Source organism: Asparagus officinalis, chromosome 5, assembly GCF_001876935.1.
Source record: "Asparagus officinalis chromosome 5, Aspof.V1, whole genome shotgun sequence".
In the NCBI taxonomy this organism is placed as follows: Eukaryota; Viridiplantae; Streptophyta; class Magnoliopsida; order Asparagales; family Asparagaceae; genus Asparagus; species Asparagus officinalis.
In genome coordinates this window covers 31,408,876-31,433,062 of record NC_033798.1, presented here as the reverse complement: position 1 = coordinate 31,433,062, position 24,187 = coordinate 31,408,876, and the positions used below count along the sequence as shown (strand labels likewise).

General features: G+C 40.1%; 2 protein-coding genes across 3 annotated transcripts in view; one reads left to right on the top strand and one right to left on the bottom strand.

The window, feature by feature from the left end:
* On the top strand, nt 14,659–20,944 carry LOC109842898. The gene is made up of 6 exons (XM_020411806.1): nt 14,659–14,756; nt 14,963–15,216; nt 18,620–19,215; nt 19,544–19,652; nt 19,730–20,050; nt 20,747–20,944. The coding sequence occupies exons 2-6, from the start codon at nt 15,064–15,066 to the stop codon at nt 20,780–20,782; spliced, it is 1,215 nt and encodes a 404-aa protein (XP_020267395.1). The 5' UTR covers nt 14,659–14,756; nt 14,963–15,063; the 3' UTR covers nt 20,783–20,944.
* Nucleotides 18,742–24,187, bottom strand: part of LOC109842896 (putative pentatricopeptide repeat-containing protein At1g68930) — a 14,812-nt gene continuing 9,366 nt past the window's right edge. Inside the window, exons 2-3 of one of the 2 annotated variants that reach the window (XM_020411805.1) lie at nt 21,765–22,150; nt 18,742–18,827 (exon numbers count right to left, since the gene is read on the bottom strand). In XM_020411805.1, coding sequence (XP_020267394.1) covers nt 21,870–22,150 — 281 coding nt within the window. In that variant the 3' untranslated portion in view covers nt 18,742–18,827; nt 21,765–21,869. Of the gene's footprint in view, nt 18,828–21,764; nt 24,175–24,187 lie in introns of those variants that run through there. The other variant, XM_020411804.1, reaches the window with a different exon arrangement.

Sequence of the window (24,187 nt, the reverse complement as noted above, 5' to 3'; positions counted from 1 at the left end):
GGCTTTCACGTGTCTCCCTTAAGTGCTCGGAATTACTACCTCTCACTAGGCTTTACTACTGATGCCACTCCTCTTGGGACCGACTACGTCTCTTACCTCTACACTCCTCTTGGTGTACTTGTGCAATACAAAGTGAACCTTACAATATAGCTCAACAACAAATGAATGTTCTCTATACAAGGTAAGAACTTGTTTGTTGGAAATTTGCAGTAAAAAGACAATGAAAGAAAAATTTGACTTGTATCCTCTCAAAATCAATTACAATTTGGATTCCGATTACAAAAGAGAGGAAAATGAATTTGATTCTCCCCTTTATTTAATTCTGGGTTCTTCACGGTGGCGATGAGATGCCTCCCTCGAATGCTCGCGTCGAGTTTGCTTCTCGTTGACGATCCGAACGTCTTGATTCACTGGAACGTGATTTTCTCCTCACGATTTGACGCTGTGGAGAACTTGCAAAGCAAGTTTGAAAATAACTCTTAACGAGTTGATAACTCTGAACGAGTTTTAGAAGAACTTGCAGAGCAAGTTTTGAACTCTGGTCGAGTTGATAACTCTGAACGAGTTTGAACTCTTGAAAAAGAGTTGATTTGAACCGAAAGTTCGGTTAACAAGCCAAGGAAGAAGCTCCTGTTGCTGGTCTCCAAAACTCCAACAATTCCCCTCCAAAGTTAGCCGAAGATCTCTCCTTTGCTCCCTCCCCAAGAAAAGGATCCAGGAGCCCCCGAGCAAAAGCCTTTTGACCGAATCTCCCCTTGTTGATGAGAAAAAATTCGATCCCTCAACTCAATTGAGTTTCTGGTATTTATAGGGGGTTACGGGTGGTAACTGCCCCCTTAATTTGCTCCTCAATGGGCTGAGTGGGGTGTAACCGCCCCCCTCTTAAACAGTTCCCCAAATAGTGGGGAAAACGGTTTTGAAACCGTTCTGTTAGTGCTTTGAACGAGTCAAAACGCTGAAAACAGCGTTCTGGGCCCGAACTGTGCGTTTCTGGACCTGAAACGCAGAGTTAGGCCTGAAAACGCACAGTTGGCCTGTTTAAAGGCTGAAAACGCACAGTTCGTGCTGTTTCGGAGATGAACTCTGCGTTTAGGCTGAAAACGCAGAGTTGGGCCTGTTTAAAGGCTGAAAACGCACAGTTCGTGCTGTTTCGGAGATGAACTCTGCGTTTTAGGCTGAAAACGCAGCGTTTGGCCTGTTTAAAGGCTGAAAACGCACAGTTCGTGCTGTTTTGGAGATTAACTCTGCGTTTTAGGCTGAAAACGCAGAGTTTGGCCTGTTTAAAGGCTGAAAACGCACAGTTCGTGCTGTTTCGGAGATGAACTCTGCGTTTTAGGCTGAAAACGCAGAGTTGTGCCTGTTTAAAGGCTGAAAACGCACAGTTCGTGCTGTTTCGGAGATGAACTCTGCGTTTTAGGCTGAAAACGCAGAGTGGGGCCTGTTTAAAGGCTGAAAACGCACAGTTGGTGCTGTTTTAGAGATGAACTCTGCGTTTTGGACTTCAGAACATAACTTGCTGCGAAGAACAGGTCATAACTTTCAAACCGTAAGTCGAAATTGGACGAATTATATATGAAAATCGGCTATCTCGACGAGACGGGGCCATCCAAACCGAGCCACAGGCTTCGGTTCGCTTCCTCCGTTTCGCCAAATTCCTTACGGTTTGAGAGATATCTGCATTCTAATATGAAGAGACCGTCAATTTGTAGTCTCTTTTGCTAGAGCTTTGCACAGATCGTCCTCTTGTAATCTTCGTCTTGGCTCCTTGAAAATATGAGAGTCGTCAGATTGTAACTCCCGATGTTGATTGTGAAGGCTATTGAATTGGAGTTTTCATCAGTTGTCGTGAAGGTCCTCAAATTGTAGCCTACTGGAAGTCGTCAGATTGTAACTTCCATCATCGGTGTTTGATGGGGGATCAACTATCTATTGTGATTTTTAGACAGCCTACAGAACTTCCATCATCGGTGTTTGATGGGGGATCAACTATCTATTGTGATTTTTAGACAGCCTACAGAACTTCCATCATCGGTGTTTGATGGGGGATCAACTATCTATTGTGATTTTTAGACAGCCTACAACCACTATTCACCAGATTCTCAATCGGAATAGAGTCACATCACCAGGTAGGCCATTATCTGATGAGTTTGACTATCAGAGGTAACTGTTAACGTGATAGTTGTTGGACCCGCCATCCTACTGAAGAGGATTGACTTCAGTGGCCGTGGTGTCTTTCCCTTCTGACTGGGAAGAGTGGGCCTGGTCCGGTTGCTCATGAGAAGATTGGGCTTGGTCTGATTGCTCGGGCTGATCATGCCTACTTTGTTCTTCAGCTTTGATCCTGGCAATGATTTTTTGAGCCTGCTCGCCTTGAGAGATTAGTTGTCTCCAAGAACGGCATTCTGCAACTCCTATTCGGGCTAGGAGGTCGGTTTGCAAGTTGTGTCGACAGGTCTCTACTAAGGTAGACTGTGTCATACTTTTTTGAGCCTGCTCGCCTTGAGAGATTAGTTGTCTCCAAGAACGGCATTCTGCAACTCCTATTCGGGCTAGGAGGTCGGTTTGCAAGTTGTGTCGACCAGAGTTTGGCCTGTTTAAAGGCTGAAAACGCACAGTTCGTGCTGTTTTGGAGATTAACTCTGCGTTTTAGGCTGAAAACGCAGAGTTTGGCCTGTTTAAAGGCTGAAAACGCACAGTTCGTGCTGTTTTGGAGATTAACTCTGCGTTTTAGGCTGAAAACGCAGAGTTTGGCCTGTTTAAAGGCTGAAAACGCACAGTTCGTGCTGTTTTGGAGATTAACTCTGCGTTTTAGGCTGAAAACGCAGAGTTTGGCCTGTTTAAAGGCTGAAAACGCACAGTTCGTGCTGTTTTGGAGATTAACTCTGCGTTTTAGGCTGAAAACGCAGAGTTTGGCCTGTTTAAAGGCTGAAAACGCACAGTTCGTGCTGTTTTGGAGATTAACTCTGCGTTTTAGGCTGAAAACGCAGAGTTTGGCCTGTTTAAAGGCTGAAAACGCACAGTTCGTGCTGTTTTGGAGATTAACTCTGCGTTTTAGGCTGAAAACGCAGAGTTTGGCCTGTTTAAAGGCTGAAAACGCACAGTTCGTGCTGTTTTGGAGATTAACTCTGCGTTTTAGGCTGAAAACGCAGAGTTTGGCCTGTTTAAAGGCTGAAAACGCACAGTTCGTGCTGTTTTGGAGATTAACTCTGCGTTTTAGGCTGAAAACGCAGAGTTTGGCCTGTTTAAAGGCTGAAAACGCACAGTTCGTGCTGTTTTGGAGATTAACTCTGCGTTTTAGGCTGAAAACGCAGAGTTTGGCCTGTTTAAAGGCTGAAAACGCACAGTTCGTGCTGTTTTGGAGATTAACTCTGCGTTTTAGGCTGAAAACGCAGAGTTTGGCCTGTTTAAAGGCTGAAAACGCACAGTTCGTGCTGTTTTGGAGATTAACTCTGCGTTTTAGGCTGAAAACGCAGAGTTTGGCCTGTTTAAAGGCTGAAAACGCACAGTTCGTGCTGTTTTGGAGATTAACTCTGCGTTTTAGGCTGAAAACGCAGAGTTTGGCCTGTTTAAAGGCTGAAAACGCACAGTTCGTGCTGTTTTGGAGATTAACTCTGCGTTTTAGGCTGAAAACGCAGAGTTTGGCCTGTTTAAAGGCTGAAAACGCACAGTTCGTGCTGTTTTGGAGATTAACTCTGCGTTTTAGGCTGAAAACGCAGAGTTTGGCCTGTTTAAAGGCTGAAAACGCACAGTTCGTGCTGTTTTGGAGATTAACTCTGCGTTTTAGGCTGAAAACGCAGAGTTTGGCCTGTTTAAAGGCTGAAAACGCACAGTTCGTGCTGTTTTGGAGATTAACTCTGCGTTTTAGGCTGAAAACGCAGAGTTTGGCCTGTTTAAAGGCTGAAAACGCACAGTTCGTGCTGTTTTGGAGATTAACTCTGCGTTTTAGGCTGAAAACGCAGAGTTTGGCCTGTTTAAAGGCTGAAAACGCACAGTTCGTGCTGTTTTGGAGATTAACTCTGCGTTTTAGGCTGAAAACGCAGAGTTTGGCCTGTTTAAAGGCTGAAAACGCACAGTTCGTGCTGTTTTGGAGATTAACTCTGCGTTTTAGGCTGAAAACGCAGAGTTTGGCCTGTTTAAAGGCTGAAAACGCACAGTTCGTGCTGTTTTGGAGATTAACTCTGCGTTTTAGGCTGAAAACGCAGAGTTTGGCCTGTTTAAAGGCTGAAAACGCACAGTTCGTGCTGTTTTGGAGATTAACTCTGCGTTTTAGGCTGAAAACGCAGAGTTTGGCCTGTTTAAAGGCTGAAAACGCACAGTTCGTGCTGTTTTGGAGATTAACTCTGCGTTTTAGGCTGAAAACGCAGAGTTTGGCCTGTTTAAAGGCTGAAAACGCACAGTTCGTGCTGTTTTGGAGATTAACTCTGCGTTTTAGGCTGAAAACGCAGAGTTTGGCCTGTTTAAAGGCTGAAAACGCACAGTTCGTGCTGTTTTGGAGATTAACTCTGCGTTTTAGGCTGAAAACGCAGAGTTTGGCCTGTTTAAAGGCTGAAAACGCACAGTTCGTGCTGTTTTGGAGATTAACTCTGCGTTTTAGGCTGAAAACGCAGAGTTTGGCCTGTTTAAAGGCTGAAAACGCACAGTTCGTGCTGTTTTGGAGATTAACTCTGCGTTTTAGGCTGAAAACGCAGAGTTTGGCCTGTTTAAAGGCTGAAAACGCACAGTTCGTGCTGTTTTGGAGATTAACTCTGCGTTTTAGGCTGAAAACGCAGAGTTTGGCCTGTTTAAAGGCTGAAAACGCACAGTTCGTGCTGTTTTGGAGATTAACTCTGCGTTTTAGGCTGAAAACGCAGAGTTTGGCCTGTTTAAAGGCTGAAAACGCACAGTTCGTGCTGTTTTGGAGATTAACTCTGCGTTTTAGGCTGAAAACGCAGAGTTTGGCCTGTTTAAAGGCTGAAAACGCACAGTTCGTGCTGTTTTGGAGATTAACTCTGCGTTTTAGGCTGAAAACGCAGAGTTTGGCCTGTTTAAAGGCTGAAAACGCACAGTTCGTGCTGTTTTGGAGATTAACTCTGCGTTTTAGGCTGAAAACGCAGAGTTTGGCCTGTTTAAAGGCTGAAAACGCACAGTTCGTGCTGTTTTCGGAGATGAACTCTGCGTTTAGGCTGAAAACGCAGAGTTGGGCCTGTTTAAAGGCTGAAAACGCACAGTTCGTGCTGTTTTGGAGATTAACTCTGCGTTTTAGGCTGAAAACGCAGAGTTTGGCCTGTTTAAAGGCTGAAAACGCACAGTTCGTGCTGTTTTGGAGATGAACTCTGCGTTTTAGGCTGAAAACGCAGAGTTTGGCCTGTTTAAAGGCTGAAAACGCACAGTTCGTGCTGTTTTGGAGATTAACTCTGCGTTTTAGGCTGAAAACGCAGAGTTTGGCCTGTTTAAAGGCTGAAAACGCACAGTTCGTGCTGTTTTGGAGATTAACTCTGCGTTTTAGGCTGAAAACACAGAGTTTGGCCTGTTTAAAGGCTGAAAACGCACAGTTCGTGCTGTTTTGGAGATTAACTCTGCGTTTTAGGCTGAAAACGCAAAGTTTGGCCTCACAGTTGTGCTGTTTTAGCGATTAACTCTGCGTTTTGATGTTGAAAACGCAGAGTTGAGCATGTGCGCTTTGACTCTGTAATGCCGAGGCGAACCTTAGGCGGGCTTGGCGAGCTTCAAGCTAAGTCCAATGTTCTGACGAAGTTCGGTCTTGCAGACGGACTTCAGAACATAATTTGCTGCGAAGAACAGGTCATAACTTTCAAACCGTAAGTCAGAATTGGACGAATTATATATGAAAATCGGCTATCTCGACGAGACGGGGCCATCCGAACCGAGCCATAGGCTTCGGTTTGCTTCCTTCGTTTCGCCAAATTCCTTACGGTTTGAGAGATATCTGCATTCTAATATGAAGAGACCGTCAATTTGTAGTCTCTTTTGCTAGAGCTTTGCACATATCGTCCTCTTGTAATCTTCGTCTTGGCTCCTTGAAAATATGAGAGTCATCAGATTGTAACTCCCAATGTTGATTGTGAAGGCTGTTGAATTGGGGCCCTCATTAGTTGTTGTGAAGGTCGTCAGATTTGTAACCTTCTACGTGAAAATCCTCAAATTGTAGCCTTCTGAAAGTCGTTAGCTTGTAACTTCCATCATCGGTGTTTGATGGGGGATCAACTATCTATTGTGATTTTTAGACAGCCTACAGAACTCAATTAGGCTCAACTTAAAGTTACAATCTCACAACCCCAAATATACTATGTATAAAAATACTAAAAGCTCAATGTGTGTGTGTAACAAAGAGAATAAATCAAAACTAAACTCAAATAAACACTAGCTTAATAAAATGATAATCAAACAATATAAGTGTAAAGCTAGATTGAGTTTAGGAAAACTTCTCTATAGATAACAAGAGGGAGAGAGAGAAGAGTTGAAGCTCAAACACAAATGGTGATCTCATCTTCTTCTTGTGAAAATCTCTTCACAAACTAAACTTGAAACAAACATTAAAACAAACTTAAACTCTTGTAAACTTATTTTAAACATTTCTTGATTACTTATAGAGCTGAGGATATGTGGGGGTATTTATGAGAAACCCCAAAGCCAAAAAGAAACCAACAAAACCCAGCAAAAAGACAAAAATAACGGAAACAAAAAACTAGCCGTTACAGCATCAGTCGACTGGCGAGTTTCATCAGTCGACTGATGATCTCATCAGTTGACTGGTCAGTCGACCAACATAAAAACAGAAACTATTGACTATTCCAGACGTTTTCATCAGTCAACTGAACACTTGCATCAGTCGACTGATAACACATTATCAGCCTGATTTGAATAGTAAAACTAATTTTCAAACTCCTTTTAAAAATGGCAAATAAATTTAGAAAAATATAAAATTTTGGGAAATGATTGTAAACATGATAATAAACATGTTACAAAAATAATTTTTCAATTTGCATCTCCCAAATGAGAAATCTCTTCACTTTGCAAAACTGTCCAAAACATGAAAACGAACAACACTTGTTTTTTGTCAAAATGACTAAACCATGTTTTGAAACTTTATAAAATGATTATATAGACTTAATAAAAGATGTATATAATGATTATTAAGTCCATAAATCAATAACTCAATATTTTCACAAAAATGCATGTTTTGCAAACTTTCAAAACACTTAAACATGATTTCATTGAACTAAATAAACTTGATATTGATGAAATCATATATAAGCATATAAACATGAAATAAGTATGAATTTTCATATTATATTTATTTATTTCATATATATAAACTTGAAAACTATATAGAACCAAAACGTGTATGTGTGTATATGATTGAGCTTAGAGTATCGAACACACATAATATAAAACCTAAACTAATTTACCCAAGCTTGTGATCTTCGATGTAGCTCAACTTGGTAAACTTTGTGGATGAAGCTTAAACTTGGATCTTCAACTTGAACTGCAAGGCTTCATACCGATATTCCGCCAACCTCCATTGGATATGATCGTTGAAGCGCAATTCCATCCAACCTCCAACTCATTGTTTATCTAGAATAAATAAAAAAAACATAAACACTAGACAAACAATATTAGTTGTAAATTGTTTATTAAAACATCATTAAAACAAAAAGGCCAACAGACCAACATAGAAACAAAAACTATTGATGATTCCAGGCGGTTTCATTAGTTGACTAGTAAAAACCATCTGTCGACTGATAACTGGTTTTCAGCCTAAATTAAATAGTAAAAACGAAATTCAAACCTCTTTTAAAAATAGCAAATAAATTCTAAAAATATAAAATTTTAGGAAAAGTTTATAAACATGAATATGAACATGTTGGCAAAGGAATTTTTCAATTTGCTCTTACCATTTGTGAAATCTCAGATATATTCAAAAACACTAAAATACATGTGTTTATAAATATGTTGATTTTGACATTTAGCTCAAATCAAGTTTTGAAAACTTGTGTAATGTTTTTATGAACTTAATAAAAGATGTTGATAATGTTTGTATAGTCCAAAGCATATTAAAATATATTTTGCATAAAAACACCTATGATTTGAGAAATTTCAGAAATGAATGTGTGTGTAAATTTGAGCTTGTAGAATTTGCACACATTATATAAACCTATACTAAGTATACTAAGATAGAATCTTCTGAAGCTTGAACTTGATTAATTGACTTGATTTGCATAGGCTTTAACGTTAATGTAGCTCATTTTCCTGTGTATACTAAACAACACAAAACAAAATACTAAAATCAATATTAGTCGTAAATTGTTTGTTAAAAGTCATCAAAACAAGAAGGCCAACAATTACTACATACCCAGCTTCTGTAGTGGATATAGAGTGATAATATTTTTTATTTGTGATATCCAACTAACAGCTATAGTTCCGATAGTGAATACATAGCCGGTGGTGCTTCTTCGGTGATCGACTTCACCTCCAAAGTCTGCATCTACGTACCCTTGCACTTCCACCTCTCCCTTACCAAAGTGCAAACACTTCTGTGTGGTGCCTCGTAGATACCTCAGAATCTACTTGGCCGCTTTCCAATGAGCTTTTCCTGGATTCGACATAAACCGACTGACCACTCCCACTGCATGGCCAATGTCTGGTCTCGTACAGATCATTGGTACATCAAGCTTCCAATGGCTGAGGCATAAGTAACCTGAGCCATACTCTCTTTCACTTCTTCCGTCTGAGGAGACTGATCCTTTGATAGGCGAAAATGACTTGCCAAGGGTGTGCTGACTGGCTTGGCGTCGCCCATGTTGAATCTCTACAAAAATGGTTGATGTACTCTGTTTGAGATAACTGCAAGAGACCTCTCTTCTTATCTCTCGTGATTTGCATTCTACGGATCATCTTTGCTGGACTCAAGTCTTTCATGTTAAACTCCTTTGACAATTGCTACTTAAAACTCCTGATATCCTTCATATCTATACCTGCAACTAACATATCATCAACATACAGCAATAAGATGATATAACTGGACTGATATCTTTTGAAGTAGCAACAGTGGCCGATGTTGCACTTTTGGAAACCTTCCTTGTGCATGAAGCCGTCAAACTTTCTGTACCACTGTATTGGGGCCTGTTTCAAGCCATACAGGCTCTTCTTGAGTCTGCAAACCAGGTTCTTCTTTTTTTCTTTTAGAAAATCTTTTGGCTGGTGCATGTATATCTCCTCTTCTAGATCTCTGTGAAAAAACGTCGTCTTCACGTCTAACTGCTCGAGATGAAGATCTTTAATAGCTACAATACTCATTATTATCCTGATAGTATTGAGCTTCACCACGGGAGCAAAAATATCGGTGTAATCAATTCCTTCCTTCTGCTAGAATCCTTTGACAACTAACCGACTTTATATCTTCTGGAGCCATCCTGCTCCTCTTTTACCCGGTATACCCATTTGTTATGGAGTGCCTTCTTACTCGTGGTCAACTCATCTAGTTCCCACGTCTGGTTTGAGATGAGAGACTTCATCTCTTCTTTCATGGCAAGCTCCAACTTGCTCGTATCTCCACTCTGACAAGCTTCATCATAGCTTTCAGGCTCCCCTCCATTTGTCAGCAACAGATAGTTCATATAACTCCAGTTGGGCACAGGAGGCCGAGAATATCTTCTTAATATCGGAGCTGGTGTGTCGGGCTCCTGCGCACCGTTCTGTTCAACATGCTCTTCTGGCTGAGGACATGCTGCATTTGGTTCTTTCAAGAGGTCAACTGGGACATCATCTGCATCTACAAATGTTAACTCGCTCTCCTCTGAGTCAAAGGCATGTGTCTTGTGCATGTCATTGTACATCACATTCTCATTGAATATCACATCTCTGCTGCGGATCACTTTCTTATTTTCGCTGTCCTAAATACGGTAGGCGAACTCATCTTCACCATAGCCGATGAAAGTGTATTTCTTGGACTTGGAATCAAGCTTATTCCTGCCTTGATCACTAATATACATATAAGCTACACAACCGAAAACTTTGAGATGTGAGAGTTTTACCTCTTTTCCGTACCATACCTTATCTGGTATTCTGTGATCCCATGGAACCGATAGACCTCGGTTGATCAAGTAAGCTGCTGTGTTGACTGCTTCTGCCCAAAACTGCTTCGGTAGACCTGATTGTATGCAGATGCTTCTGGCTCTCTCTATTAACGTTCTGTTCATCCGCTCAGCTATACTATTATGCTGAGGCGTGCCGGGCACGGTTCTCTCCATTCTGATTATGTGCTTATAGCAGAACTTCTTGAATTTGGTTCTTCATATTCACCACCATTATCGGTTCTGAGCTTCTTTATTCTCAGACCTGTCTCATTCTCGATCATAGTTTTCCATCTCCTGAAAACTTCAAACACTTTTGACTTATGCTTCAGAAAGTAGACCCACACTTCCCGAGAGTGATCATCAATAAAAGTCACAAAGTAGTGTTTACCACCAATGGATGAGGTGGTAGTTGGTCCCCACACATCTGAGTGAACGAGCTTCAGCTTGGGGTTCTGCCACTTGTCTGAAAGCTAACTCTCTTCTGCTTTCTAAGTATGCAATCTTCACACATGTCTATCTCCACTGATTCTAGACCTGGGAGTTTTCCCTTTGTGTGCATAATCATCATCCCCTTCTCACTCATATGATCGAGTCTTTGGTGCCATAAATTTGAAGTCTCATTGTCTGCTGCAACTGAGATCAAACAGCATGCACATGTTGTCATATATAGGGTACCAGTCTTCTTGCCTCGGGCAATCGTCATTGCGTCCTTTGAGATCTTCTAATCATCTTCATGGAAGGTCGTAGTATATCCTTCGCTGGCCAACTGGCCTACGGATATTAAGTTCTTTCTCAGGTCGAGAATATGCCTAACATCCTTCAGCTCCCATACTGACCCGTTCAACTTAATTTTCACTACACCTTTGCCTACAATAGCACATAGTTGATTATCATCAAGGTATACATATCCAAGATTTCCGGGGACATACTTCTCGAAGAATTCTTTCTGAGAAGTAGCATGGAACGACGCTCCAGAGTCTAACACCCAAGACTCTTTCTTGCTCTCCAAAGAGCATATCAATGCGTCGTCTCCTCCTGAGGTGGAAATAACATTCACCTCTGCCTTCGCCTACTTCTCCTTCTGTGCACTCTTGCACTGATTCTTGTAGTGCCCGGTCTTTCCATAATTCCAACACTTGATAGTCTTCGAGCTGTTACTTGGATTTCTTGACTTAGACCTCCTGTCCTTTGATCTACCCCTGTAGTTTGATTTGTCTCATCCGTTCCCTCTGGTTGAATTTCTACCTCTTGACTTTGTATGCAATATTGAAGAATGAAGAGGTTGTAGCTTTAACCGACTCTCTTCGTCGGATCTACTCACTGAGAACCAGATCACGAATGTCATCGAACTTTAACTTTTTGCTTCCCAATGAGCTACTCACAGCCGTGACTGTAGCGTTCCAGCTTTCTGGTAGGGAAAACAAAAGGATCAACGCTCGAACTTCCTCATCAAACTTAATTTTAACTGAACTCAATTGGGTTGTGACCGTATTGATTTCATTGAGGTGTTGTGCTACTGACGCGCCTTCCTCCATTCTCAGATTGAATAATCGCCTCATCAAATAAACTATATTTGCGGCTGATGGCTTCTCATACATATTTGCGAGTGCTGCCATAAGACTCGTCGTGGTATTTTCCTTCGCTATGTTGAACGCAACATTGCGAGTTAGGAGGGCTTGTCTGTCTAGAAGATTCCATTTGTCTTCCTTCATAGACTCTGGCTTCTTCCCTGAAAGGGGTTGATACAGATTCTTTTGGTACAAATAATCCTCTATCTGCATCTTCCAAAATCCAAAATCTGTTCCATCAAACTTCTCTAATCTCACATTTCCTTCATCTGCGGCCATTGCTCCAACTTGAATCTGACTTCCTCTAGATCGTTTCAGGCTCTGATACAAGTTGTTGGGAATTACCGGGGCTATGTTAAACCCCTAAAGGACAACAAGAAAATGTAGTAGAGAAAAGTACACCAAGATATAATGAGGTTCGATAAACTTGCCTACGTACTCGGGAGCCATACACAATAATTCTTTATTACTTAAAGAAGAATACAAACTTGCAAAGAGCAGATCTCAAATACCCTAAGATCTCTCAATCAAAAGAACAAAGAGAGAATCTCTCTCTTTTTCTAAGCACGAGATTTTCAATTGAAAAATCTCTGCAGCAAGTTCACTACAGTAACTTCTCAATAAATTTGCTGCCACCTGGCTGCTGCAAATTTTCGCTCAAGGTTGAACTCTGAAATCGCCGCTACGGGCTTGAGAAAAACCGCCACCAAGAGAACTGGGAGAAAATCACGAGAAGAAGCCATTTCTTCTCGTGAATAGGGTTCCTTTTTATAAGGGAGCCCTAGGCCGAGACGATAGCATGTAACAGGCTGTCGTTTGTCTTCTTCTGGGAGCTCGCTTGCGCCTCAACCTCGCCTGAAGCACGCTCACGCTCGACCTCGCCTGAAGCACGAGCGCTCGAGCTCGTCTGGATCATGCCCGCTCGAGTTTCCCTGGATCTCTCCCGCTGTTCGCCTGCAGAGTCCCCGCCCTCGCCTATGTCGACTCGCCAAAAGCTCGCCTCGCTTGCGCTCGACTGGATCGACTCGAGCTCGCCTGCACAGTTGAGCTCGGCCTGGAGGCAGCCTCGACCTCGCCCCTCGCCTGCTCTTGTCCGTTCGAGCTCGCCTGCTGATGCGTCGACCCTGAGTTGTAGCCTGTACTTCGACCTCGCCTGGAGCTCCTCGCCTGATCACGCCTCGAGTTGGAGCTCACCTGACGATTTGTGTCTACACCCGACACTAACAAATATTATTCCCGTTTTCATTTCTTGAACAGCTTCATGATATCTTTCTCGTCCATGCCACAAAATATTTCAATATAAAGCACCAAATGATCACTCAAATACTCATCTCCCATTGGGTTTCAATAAAATTCTTAATAATTTTTATTGCCGAAAATGCTCTTTGAACGCTTGTTGCAACTAGGGGTGTGCAACGGTCGGTTCGGTTCGGTTTTTACCAAAATTTTAACAACCGAACCGAACCGCCTTAAATTCAAAACCGAACCGAGCTGTTGCAAGTCGGTTCGGTGCGGTTCAGTTCGGTTTGTTCGGTTCTAACTTCATCAAACTTCTTATCAAACAACAAACTGTGTTAAAGAAAAAAAGGATATCAACAAAGTAGAAGATTATGAAGCATTAAATACTGATATAATGATATTGTTTTTAACCCATAATGATTCAGAAAATGAGTTTAGCGTTTGAGTTTTTGACTCTTTGGGGACGGGTCGGGTGGGGTTTGAGATCAGAATGAGTAGTATTGCACTATATTCGGTCGGTTCGGGTCAGTTCAGGTTGAAAAGTTTTCAAACCGACCCGAACCGTCCTACTCATAAAACCGATTTTTTCGGGTCGGTTCGGATCGGTTCGGTCGGTTTTTTCGGTTTGGACCGAACCATGCTCAGCCCTAGTTGCAACGGAGAAGGCTAATACCAATTTTACCAACTTGTACACCAAAGGATATACAAATTGAACTGTTGAACTCCATACAATCCATTTTAGATACAAGTTGATTGCTAAACTTCTACCAACCACAAAATCATCTTCCATATACGGGATCGATGAAGCAGAAATTTTGAGGAAGTTCAAAAATAGATGCTCTTGCATTTTACCTCCAATAATTATTAAATATCAACAACTTCCTATCTATCATAGTTTTTTATCATTTGCTACTGGGATCCAAGGGCCTGGCCCCTTAATGGCTCCTCCACCGACCGTCCCGTAACTCCTCCTAGATCAAGAGTTATGCTCTTGAAAACCACGAAGCCGACCCAATCTACTAGACTTTTATTGGTCCTATCGATCTGGAGAAATCTGTGGAAACATATTCTACAAAATGAAAAGTGATCTTTTTTTTTTTGGGTGACCTCACAGGAATGAAGAATATCCTTTGCTTTATGTTAATACCAATTGACCATCAAAATGTGAATTTGGACAATAAGAACTCTCAATTATGGGTTTTTCCAAGATCTCCCTCCCTCTCTCTCCCCTCCTCCCCTAGAGATATGGAGTCATATTTCCTTCCTCTTTTGTCTCCTTTTAATATATCAAAATTTTAGCAATGTATTGGGAAAAATTTATCGATACACCCACAAAATTCTCTTCGAACCAATATGATGTGGATAATTCTCACTAAACTCACTTATTCAAACTATTTCTACACAATCACACACGTGTAGTTGTGGTGATGTAGTTTCAAAAGTATAGTCTAGTTATTACTATTTATAAGAATAATAGTTCCTACTCATGACAGTGAAAAGCTTATTTCTGCCAGTGCAGATTATTATTTATTGGCCAGGCCCCAGACAACTAATTTGACTTGCTCAAAAGTGGCCTACATAACTTCTAAAGGATTGCCATTCTCAATTCTCAACTGCTCCAAACCTAAAGTAACTCAAACCTTTCTTTTCTTATCTCCTTCATGGAAAAAAAAAGATTTTCTTTTTAGCCGCCTTTCACCATCATAAGCGAATTATCTAATGCCAAATTGTAAAAGAAATATATAATCACGCAACATAGTTTTCGTATTTTTTTGTAATTGAGTGCCCCACATATTTTCTTTCCCTGTTGTCTCCATCTCTTCAAAACTCTTACCATTCCTTATGATTCTGCTATGTGATTGATACCAATCTGGTAAATTTTTTGTTTGGTGTATGTTTCTTTAAAAAAAAAAATGGTTATTCGGCTGAATGAAATGGCCACATATGTCAAAAGTTTGAAGGACTCAGTTATCTTATGATTCCGGTTTTTGGTGTACTATTCTAATTAACAGACAAAAAAAAAAATGTTTTCAAGCATAAGTCATCACTATCTGCTAAACTCTATATACCTGTTGTCAGCTTCGTTCCAATAGCTCCAGGCCTGCCAGTTTCTGATATTACATGAGATACCTAACCTCTAACGAAACCCTAACGGCGAATTCCTGCTTCAAGGAGAAAGAATGGCATCTTTCTCGATGGAGGAGTTTCTCGGAGATGGAGCTTTAAGAGGGCTTGTGCCAAAGCTTGTGGAAGGAGGTTGGGATGATGTTCCAACTGTGAAGATGATGAATTCAGAAGACATGGATTCAATGAAATTGACACGGCAGCAGAAGGTATATGTAAAATTATTTACACGGATTACCAGAATTTTATTCTTTCCATACTCATATTAGGATCGATTACTCTCAAGACTTCCAGAATTCGGTTGTTTTGTCTCTCCTTTTGATATTTGTTTGATCTCATAGAGCCATGATAGAAGCGGCTTTAATTATTCACTAGTTTCAGTCTCTACTCTTTCTGCCAAGATTGCAAAACGGTCTATCCTTACCCGCGAATTCTCAGGAGCTTTGATGTAGCAAAGGAACTATATTGTTCATTTTGCTTTAGATTTCTGTAATTTAGTCATTCTATTGCTTGTAGTTTTCAGGCAAGCTCCTACATCGGCTACCAAACATTTTGCAACCCTTCAATCGTACTGCACGAATCAGACAAAGATATATCCATAAGTTAGGATGACAAGCGCTTCATATTGTATCTTTGTCAAACCCTCTCTCCATTTACCCATGAGTTCTTTTTTACTATTGTAACCAGCTTTATTTTAAGCTTCTCTTATGTCAAGGACAATATCCTGAAGGATGGAATGCATCAATAATAATTATAGGAAGGTCAACGTATCAGTTAGAAAAAGAAGTGTTGATTACACTTGAAGCAGGATGGGGTAAATGAGGTATTGACTAGTTCATAAGGTGTTAACCCTACACAATTTGCATTTAAGCTCTAAGTACATAGTTAGTGACAGGATATGAAACAAGCTGTTGAATGCTGATAGCAATTGATAGCTAGGTGGGCCTGGCGTGCAAGATAAACATAGCCAGATTAGATGTTGATGCCAAAGGGCCATCATAAAATTGACAAAGGGTGGTCATGAAACGTAGGCTGACCCTCTATAGTACCACACTTCGAAACTTATGACCTTTGTCATTTGATTTTCGGCAGATAGACCCCATGGATGAATTTCTTGTTGACCCTTATATCCTCATATGGACTCACTACTTTCACCCAAGCGTAATTAATATCTACCGAAATTTCACCCCGGTAAAAGAGCCAGAAAATTTTCACCAATAAGGCTATCTGCCGAAATCGGGGTAACAAGTTTCAAAATGTGATACTTAAGAGGGTCTACATGCAACTAATCCTAAAAAGAAGACATCAGCCATAACAATGTCAACATTAAAGGACATAGGGATTAATTTTAAATGAAGAAGCAAGTCAAACATGAATTCCTCAATAAAGTACAAAACAAATGTCAGAGAAGTTAAACTGACCAGTGATCGATGGAATTGCTTAAAAGATGAGAGAGGAAGCTGGTTACTTACTTTTGTTACTCAGCAGGATCAGGACCGGCCTCGAGGTTTGGGTTGCCCTAACCCAATCCAATTTTGGTTGCCCCATATATTAAAAATTTGGTACGAACAACAACGATAAAAATGCATACATATAATACCATTTAACGTTCTATATTGGGCTCAAACTGATAATATTTTCTTGCAAAATCAATATTCATATAAGAAAAAATTACATTTGTGCTACAATTTAATTCAAAAAAAAACACTTCTCCTTGGATTTTTTGAAGTGAATTCTTCAATTAAGTCATCATACTCGAGTTTCTCGAAGTATTCATTTTCAATTGATATCATTGCCATCCATTCAATCAATCTTGTGACATGGTAGTGCGAAGATAACATATATGAAATCACAACAATCAACTAAACTGATGCCGGAACGAAGACTTAGCAATATCATTATTATTAAAACAATCAAATAATTAATCTAGATAGCAATCCAATAATATGAATGTCATCAAATCAAAGTTAAATTGAAATTATAATTAAAACCAAATAGAAATATATCAGATTTTCGTCCATTAGGATTTTCGAGTTTTAGATGACTAGAAGGGAGATGAACTTTTTAACAAGTAAATATTATTTCCTCTTTCTATCTTTCAACTTTGATAAAATTCTTTTAAACTTATAGAGACTGTGAGAAACTAGTCAGAAGGCATAACTGTGCCACCCAAATAGCTAAATCAAATCTAATTTCCAGTTTCAAAACAAAAACCTAGACGAAACCATCCAAACATCATAACCCCTAATTCAACAACTAATATTCAGCTAAGATTCAAAATTAGAAATCTTAATTTCATTATAAAACATCAAAACCCCAAATTTCCGTCCAAAAAAACCCTAAAATTATTTATTTAAAAAAATTAACTGATTGTGTTTCTTTGATGGACCGATCGGCCGTCGGTGTCGATAAATCGATTCAAATTCTCTCCGTATTTTGGGTGACTGGATCGGACTGTCGGAGGAGGAGTCAGCGAGGTGGTTCGAAGGATGGGAGTAGAGACGGGAAGGAGGAGTTGGAGGCTGATAGAACAGAGACGGCAGAATAGAGCGGTGTCTCCGTCCAATTTAGATTCTCTCCGTTTTTTTTTCTTTTTTTTGTGAGTGGCGGAACAGAGACGAGAAGGAGGAGAGGAGGCTGACGGAAATAAAGGAGGAGTTGGGTAGGGCTTTGGGTATTAATAAGAGTTTTTACTAATAGAACCCCTAATAATTTTTGCATAAAAGTCCTCTTACAAAGTCCACTTCGAAAATTATTACGGTTTGAGGGGTGAAGGATGTAATCGCGATGGTTTCCCCCCAGCCCTGGGTTGCCCCAGCCCCGGGGCTTGGTGGGCTTACCCCAGGGCCGGCCCTGAGCAGGATAGAAGTTAATATTTAGAGTACACAGCTAAGTAACAATATCAAAGTACAATTTACTCACATAGCCTCTAAAGAGATGAGTTTTCTTTAGGGTTAATTTCATATAACCCCCCTAAACTTTGGGGTGTTTCACATAATCCATCTGAACTTTGTTTATCTCACTTAACCCCCTCAACTTTGAGAAGTCTCACAAAACCCCCTTCAACTTTGTCCTTTTCTCACCTGACCCCCCTACTTACAATTTACAACAAGTAAAATTTTCTTTAGAGAAAAATTTCAAATTTTTTCATTTGTCATTTTTAGGAACATAACCCCTCCCCTAAATTTTAGGGTTTTTTCTCTCAAGGAATTTTTACTTATCTGTAAATTACATGCTGGGAGTTCTAGTGAGAAAAGGTCAAAGTTCAGGGGTTTGTGGGACACCCAAAGATCAAGGGTGTTATGTGAAATAAACGAAGTTCATGGGGGTTATGTGAAAAAAACCCTAAAGTTCAAGGGGTTTTGTGAAATTAACCTTTTTCTTCACTATGAGATTCTGACATGCCTTGCAAATTTCCCCTTTATTCTAGCTGACAAGTGATAACATTGACAGGTTTCATCCTTTTCTTAGATTTAATTTATTTTTAGTTGATTATCACTTTCTGAACTGGAATATATTACTAGGAAGTTCAATAATTTAATCTCGTTGAAACTATAGAAAAGTCTCAATTTTACAAAGATAAATCAACTTATTATTATGGTTTATGTGTAGGATGCACTAGAGATCAGATCATACCTGCACGATCGATCCTTGATGATTTACGCTGATCGGCTAGAGGCATCTGAGAAATCATTGGTTGAGCTTCTGAATACAAACATTGCGGTCCTTTCTTCCCAGTTCGGTATGAAGAGAGGCCATATTGCACGTTTTATCGACAGAACAAGCGCTTGTAGAATTTCAATGCCTCCTTATCTTACACCTGCAAGGGAAAGAAGCATGAGTCCTTACAGTATAAGCAGCAGTACAAAGAGACAGCTAAACGTCAGGACTTCCGACAGGGGAAGTTCAGTTTTTGAACCGTCCATAGAGCAATCTGCAATAGACTTTAAGCTCAATGACGGTTATGTCTTCAAGGGAATTGTTGCCTGCGAGCCAGCTGATGCTAGGCTATGCGGTTGTATTCAACCACCGCCAGTAGTAGATGATGTAGCTCCGTATTCTTTGATAGAGAACATATCGATCCAAAAGCTCACTCCAGAGTATAAAGTTGGCATGCAACGGTTGCTAACTACAGAAGCTCCACCTATGAAGGCTTCAGAGCTATGGCATGATAAACCAGCTATCATATTATGTATTCGACGACCTGGGTAACTGATACTGGAAATTCATAGCTAATATTATTATGTCGGTTAGTTGCGGATTACTACCCTCTAGTTTTATTTTTGCAAATAGACCCCTCAAGTGAAATTTTTATTTGCAAGTTTACTGTAGGGGGTCTATTTGTCATTAAAAAACAATTTTCTCTTTTTCTGAGGGTAAAAGAGTAAAAAGTATTCGCTCAAGGGGTCTATAAAATAGAACTAGAGGGGTGATAGGTTCAAAACAGCACACCACAAGAGTTCTATCTGAAATTTAACCTTATTATTTCCATGTTATCAACAAGTTTCTCTGTGTATTTAACTTTTTTTGGTACAGGTGTATCATGTGTAGAGCAGAGGCACATCAACTCTATTCAAGAAAACCAATATTTGACGCGATGGGGGTTCAACTTGTCGCAGCCTTGCATGAGAAAATTGAATCTGAGGTGATATCTACTAGATGACTTCATGCTCTTGTTTTGTAGTTTCTTGAAAATAAGAGATGTTTGTTCTGACGATTCAGATTAAAGAATTTTGGCCACGATATTGGGGAGGGATTGTGATTCTTGATCGAGGAAAGGATTTCTTCAAAGCTCTTGGGGGTGGAGTCTTGCTCAAGGACAAGTTTATTACTGGGTTCCTTCTTAATTCTCGTGCTATTGCGAACTATAAGCGAGCAAAGGCAATTGGATTAGAGCGGAACTTTCGGGGCGAAGGTGAAATTAAAGGGGGCCTATTTATAATTGGAAATGGGAAAAGAGGCATTGCATACCAGTTTGTTGAAAGGAATTTTGGGGATTGGGCACCTATTGCTGAAGTTTTGGATATTTGCCGACGGATACAGGTACAAACCATACTTTTCCTGATATTTATTATGATTATATAAGGCTGCCAATATAAAAGGGGGGTAAATATGGAACAATAGAATACTTCTGAAGCCAATTCCTTGCATGGTTATTGAAGAGTTGTAGTTGCGCGGAGTTATATTGAAGCCAATAAGGAAAATACAGCCATCTGCCCTAGCTCGACATGATCCTTGGTCTTTTGGGAATTGAATTGCATGCATATTCAACAATAACAATGTCACATATCTTCTACTTATAACGATCTATGGAACTACACGAACCATATATACATGTTAAAGTATGCAGATAAGTGTTTCTAGGCTGACACACTATGTATATTCCATTCATCAGATGGAAAGGTTAAAAGAGTTGATCATCATGACATAAAATGGGCATTTGGTTAATATTAAATAATATATCATGTTCTGCCATTTACTTCTGTGGATGTCCTGGTAAAAAAAATTCCCTCTTATTTCCTAAAAGAAAAGTTTCCATTTTACTGAACGTTATTTCCCTCCCAATTCTACCTCTATCCTGGATGAGCATTTCCTTGGGAAAAACATCAGATAAATTGACTCTACCTAAATATTTAAATGAACACTTTACCTTAAGTCCTTATTTATATTTTTAGATTATTTATCAAGCCAGTAACTTCTAATTTCCTAATGCTTGCTGGTTGCTTTTTCTCTCTGCAGAGTGATGGTTCAAGCCATGAAGAATCAAAATCTTGAAGTTGAGTTTGGTGTCGTTGAAGTTTGCATGTTGTTTGTGGAGTGCTTTTGAGATGCTTGTTAGAACATCAGCAGGGTGTTAGAATGTTAGTAAATAGGAACCATTCTCATTTTCATTCAGTATTGTTGACATATTAGTAATATATAAGGACTTATTTGTAAGTTGTGTTTTGTAGGGGCCTATATAAGCTCACTGACTAAGGGACTTAGCTCAGTAGATATGGTTAGAGGATGTGACAAGATGGGCTTAGTGGATATCTTTCACCCATCTTGAGGAGTGTTGACATATTAGTAATATATAAGGACTTATTTGTAAGTTGTGTTTTGTAGGGGCCTATATAAGCTCAAGAAACTTCATAATACAATTAGGGTTTTCATATTCAATTAGTATGATACTATATACTGCTTTAAAACTTCTCTTCTTGAGGAAATCAACATTGACTTATCTTTGGGAATTACATTGTTATTATTGATTGGTATACTTTCTTTTCCTAGACCTGCAACATCTTTTAGTCAACCTCTCATCAACTTTCTATATGAGTTTCGAGAAACTTTCTTTTCCTCTTATTTCTTTCTCTAATTATCCAGAAAGTATCCAAAAAACATTGGTTTCAGATCAACAAAAAGATGTTTCAGCCAACTGTAGACAATTATCTTAACTGAAATAATTCACTAACAGTAAAAGCATTACAGATATGTCTGAAATTTACCACACAATTTTCTTTCAATTACTAAAGTAATGGTTCAAACATCAAATGTAAATAAAAAACAAAACATTTCAGCTTCACAACATGAAAGACTTAGCAATAGATTAATATATTAGCTAGTATCTTAGAATTAAAGACAGAACGAAGAAACTTTCTCTGTAAAACATTTAATCACAGAACCAGGTTGCAACTACACTGTGTAGAATGAGTATCGAGCAAAATTCAAGGTATACATATCTGGGTACACAGTAACAAGGAAGAGGAAAGAAAAGTACCTCTGAGTTAGAACAAGATCGAGCAAATTATAAAGATCCATTATCGCATCAAAGAATTTAAGTTTGTCCTGGAAAATACTGGCGACCCTCAGAAGAGATTCTCAATCACCAGAAATCTCCACAAGAACAAACTCCCGCACTAAACTTATGAAATCGCACGGCATCTCGAACAAGAATTTCTCGGCCAACTATCTTCGAAATAAATTTGAAAGAATTGTGACAATCCCCACAAACCCTTAAATTTTTAACCACTCTTATCGGCAATCCTTCTGGTATATAAAGCAATCCAAAGGCAATTGCAAGCTTCTCGCTATGATGACTAAGCATTTGCCTCTTCTCAGCCTCAGCTACGTCATGAAGAATTAAAGTCGTATCAGGCTTGTACCCTAATCCCTCCATCTTATCACTGAGTCTCTCTAGTTCAGCATAAATCTTGTCAGAATCAGGATGGGTTTGATCATCTGCTGAGAAAATGTGAACTTTGTTCTTGTACTTGATCCAACTACATCCTGGCTCCTTTCTTACTCCCTTCTCTCTCATTCGCTTTCTCAATTTCGCTACCTCATCCCAATTTTGTCGAGCTGCATACATACTTGATAGCAATACGTAGCTCGCTGGATTCTCGGGTTCAAGCTCAAGAAGAGACTCAGCAGCCCATTTACCAATATCTATATCATTATGAACTCTACAAGAACTCAAGAGCGTAGCCCAACCGATTGCATCAGGGCTACAAGGCATTTGATTTATAAAATCCTTGGCTTCTTGTAATCTTCCAGCTCGCCCAAAAACATCGATCATACAAGTATAATGATCAGCTAAAGGAACAATCTTATGATCATTTATCATAGAATCGAAATAGTTTTTTCCCTTTTCTACTAGCCCGGCCCTACTACAAGCAGACAGAACACCGATGAATGTTACTCCATCAGGCTTTACTCCTTTTGCCAGCATCATTTCAAATAATTCAATTGTTTCTTTGGCTTTACCAAACTGGGCGTACCCTGAAACTAGCGCGGTCCATGAGACTTGGTCTTTGATTTTCATCTCATCAAACAACTGATGAGATTCCTCGATGCATCCACACTTACCATATAAGGTTACAATTGCATTTGACACTGTAAGATATGAAAGCAGGCCTGAAACTATTGCCCTGCAGTGAAACTGTGCCCCCTCTTCGAGACTTGCTATATTTGCACAAGAACTGATCACACTCCCGAGAGTATAATCATCTGGCTCAGTTCCATCCCTCTCCATCTCGATAAAAGCTCTCATTGCTTCTTCACTGAATCCATTCTGCCCATAACCAACGATCATCGCCGTCCATGACACAATATTCTTGAACGACATTTTCCTAAACACAAATTCTGCAGATTTTATACTCCTACATTTTGAGTACATATCAACGAGAGCACTTCCCACAAAAATATTTCCTTCATAACATGTCCTAATTATATATGCATGTATCTGTTTTCCCTCTTTCAATGCCGAAATCCCACCACAAGCAGTTAACACGCTCCCAAAAGTGTACTGATCGATACTAACTCCAGCCTCTCTCATCTCTTTAAAAAATCCCAGTGCTTGCGCTTCTAGCCCATTCTGGGTAAGACCAGTAACCATCGTGGTCCAAGAAATCGAATCCCGTTCCCTCATTTCTTCAAACAACCTCCTCGAGTCCTCAACCATGCCGCATCTCAGAAAACCCGTCAACATAGTATTGTGAACAACAACATTCTTCTCTTCTATCCCATCGAAAACCTTCTTTGCATCGTCAATGAGCGACGCTTTCGAGTACATATCCACCAAAGGGCTACCCACGAACATGTGTGACTGAAACCCGTACTTGATAATCTGGCAGTGGACCTGGCGGCCAAAGGCAGGAGAGCACCGAGCAGACGAGAGGATCAACATGGTCGAGAAAGTGATACGGTTGGGACCCACGTTTCCATTCCTCAACATAAGGCGGTAGGTTTGGACCGCATTATGCGGAGAGTTGTAGGCGGCATAGCCCGAGATAACAGCGTTCCAAGAGATGCCGTCCTTTGATGGCATCAAATCAAAGATTCGCTTCATCTGAGAGAGACCGCCAGACTTGGAGTAGGCGGAGAGGATGGCATTGTAAGAGAAGAGGTTTGGATGGGGAATTTGATCGAACACGTTGCGGGCATATTTGAGGAGATTGGAATTAGAGTAGGAAGAAATGAGATTGTTCAATAGAAAAGTGTCTTGGAGTAAATAGAAGGATTTGAGGATGAGGCAATGGAGTTTTTTGAGTTGGGTTTGGTTATTGGGGTTAGAGCAGAGTTTTAGGAGGGAGGAGTAGTGGTTTGAAAGAGAGGACATGGCGCGAAAAAGAATGAGGGGGCAGAATGGGAAGATCAACGGTATAAAGGGGCAACCAGGCGTTTTGCTTTTTTACTCTTTTG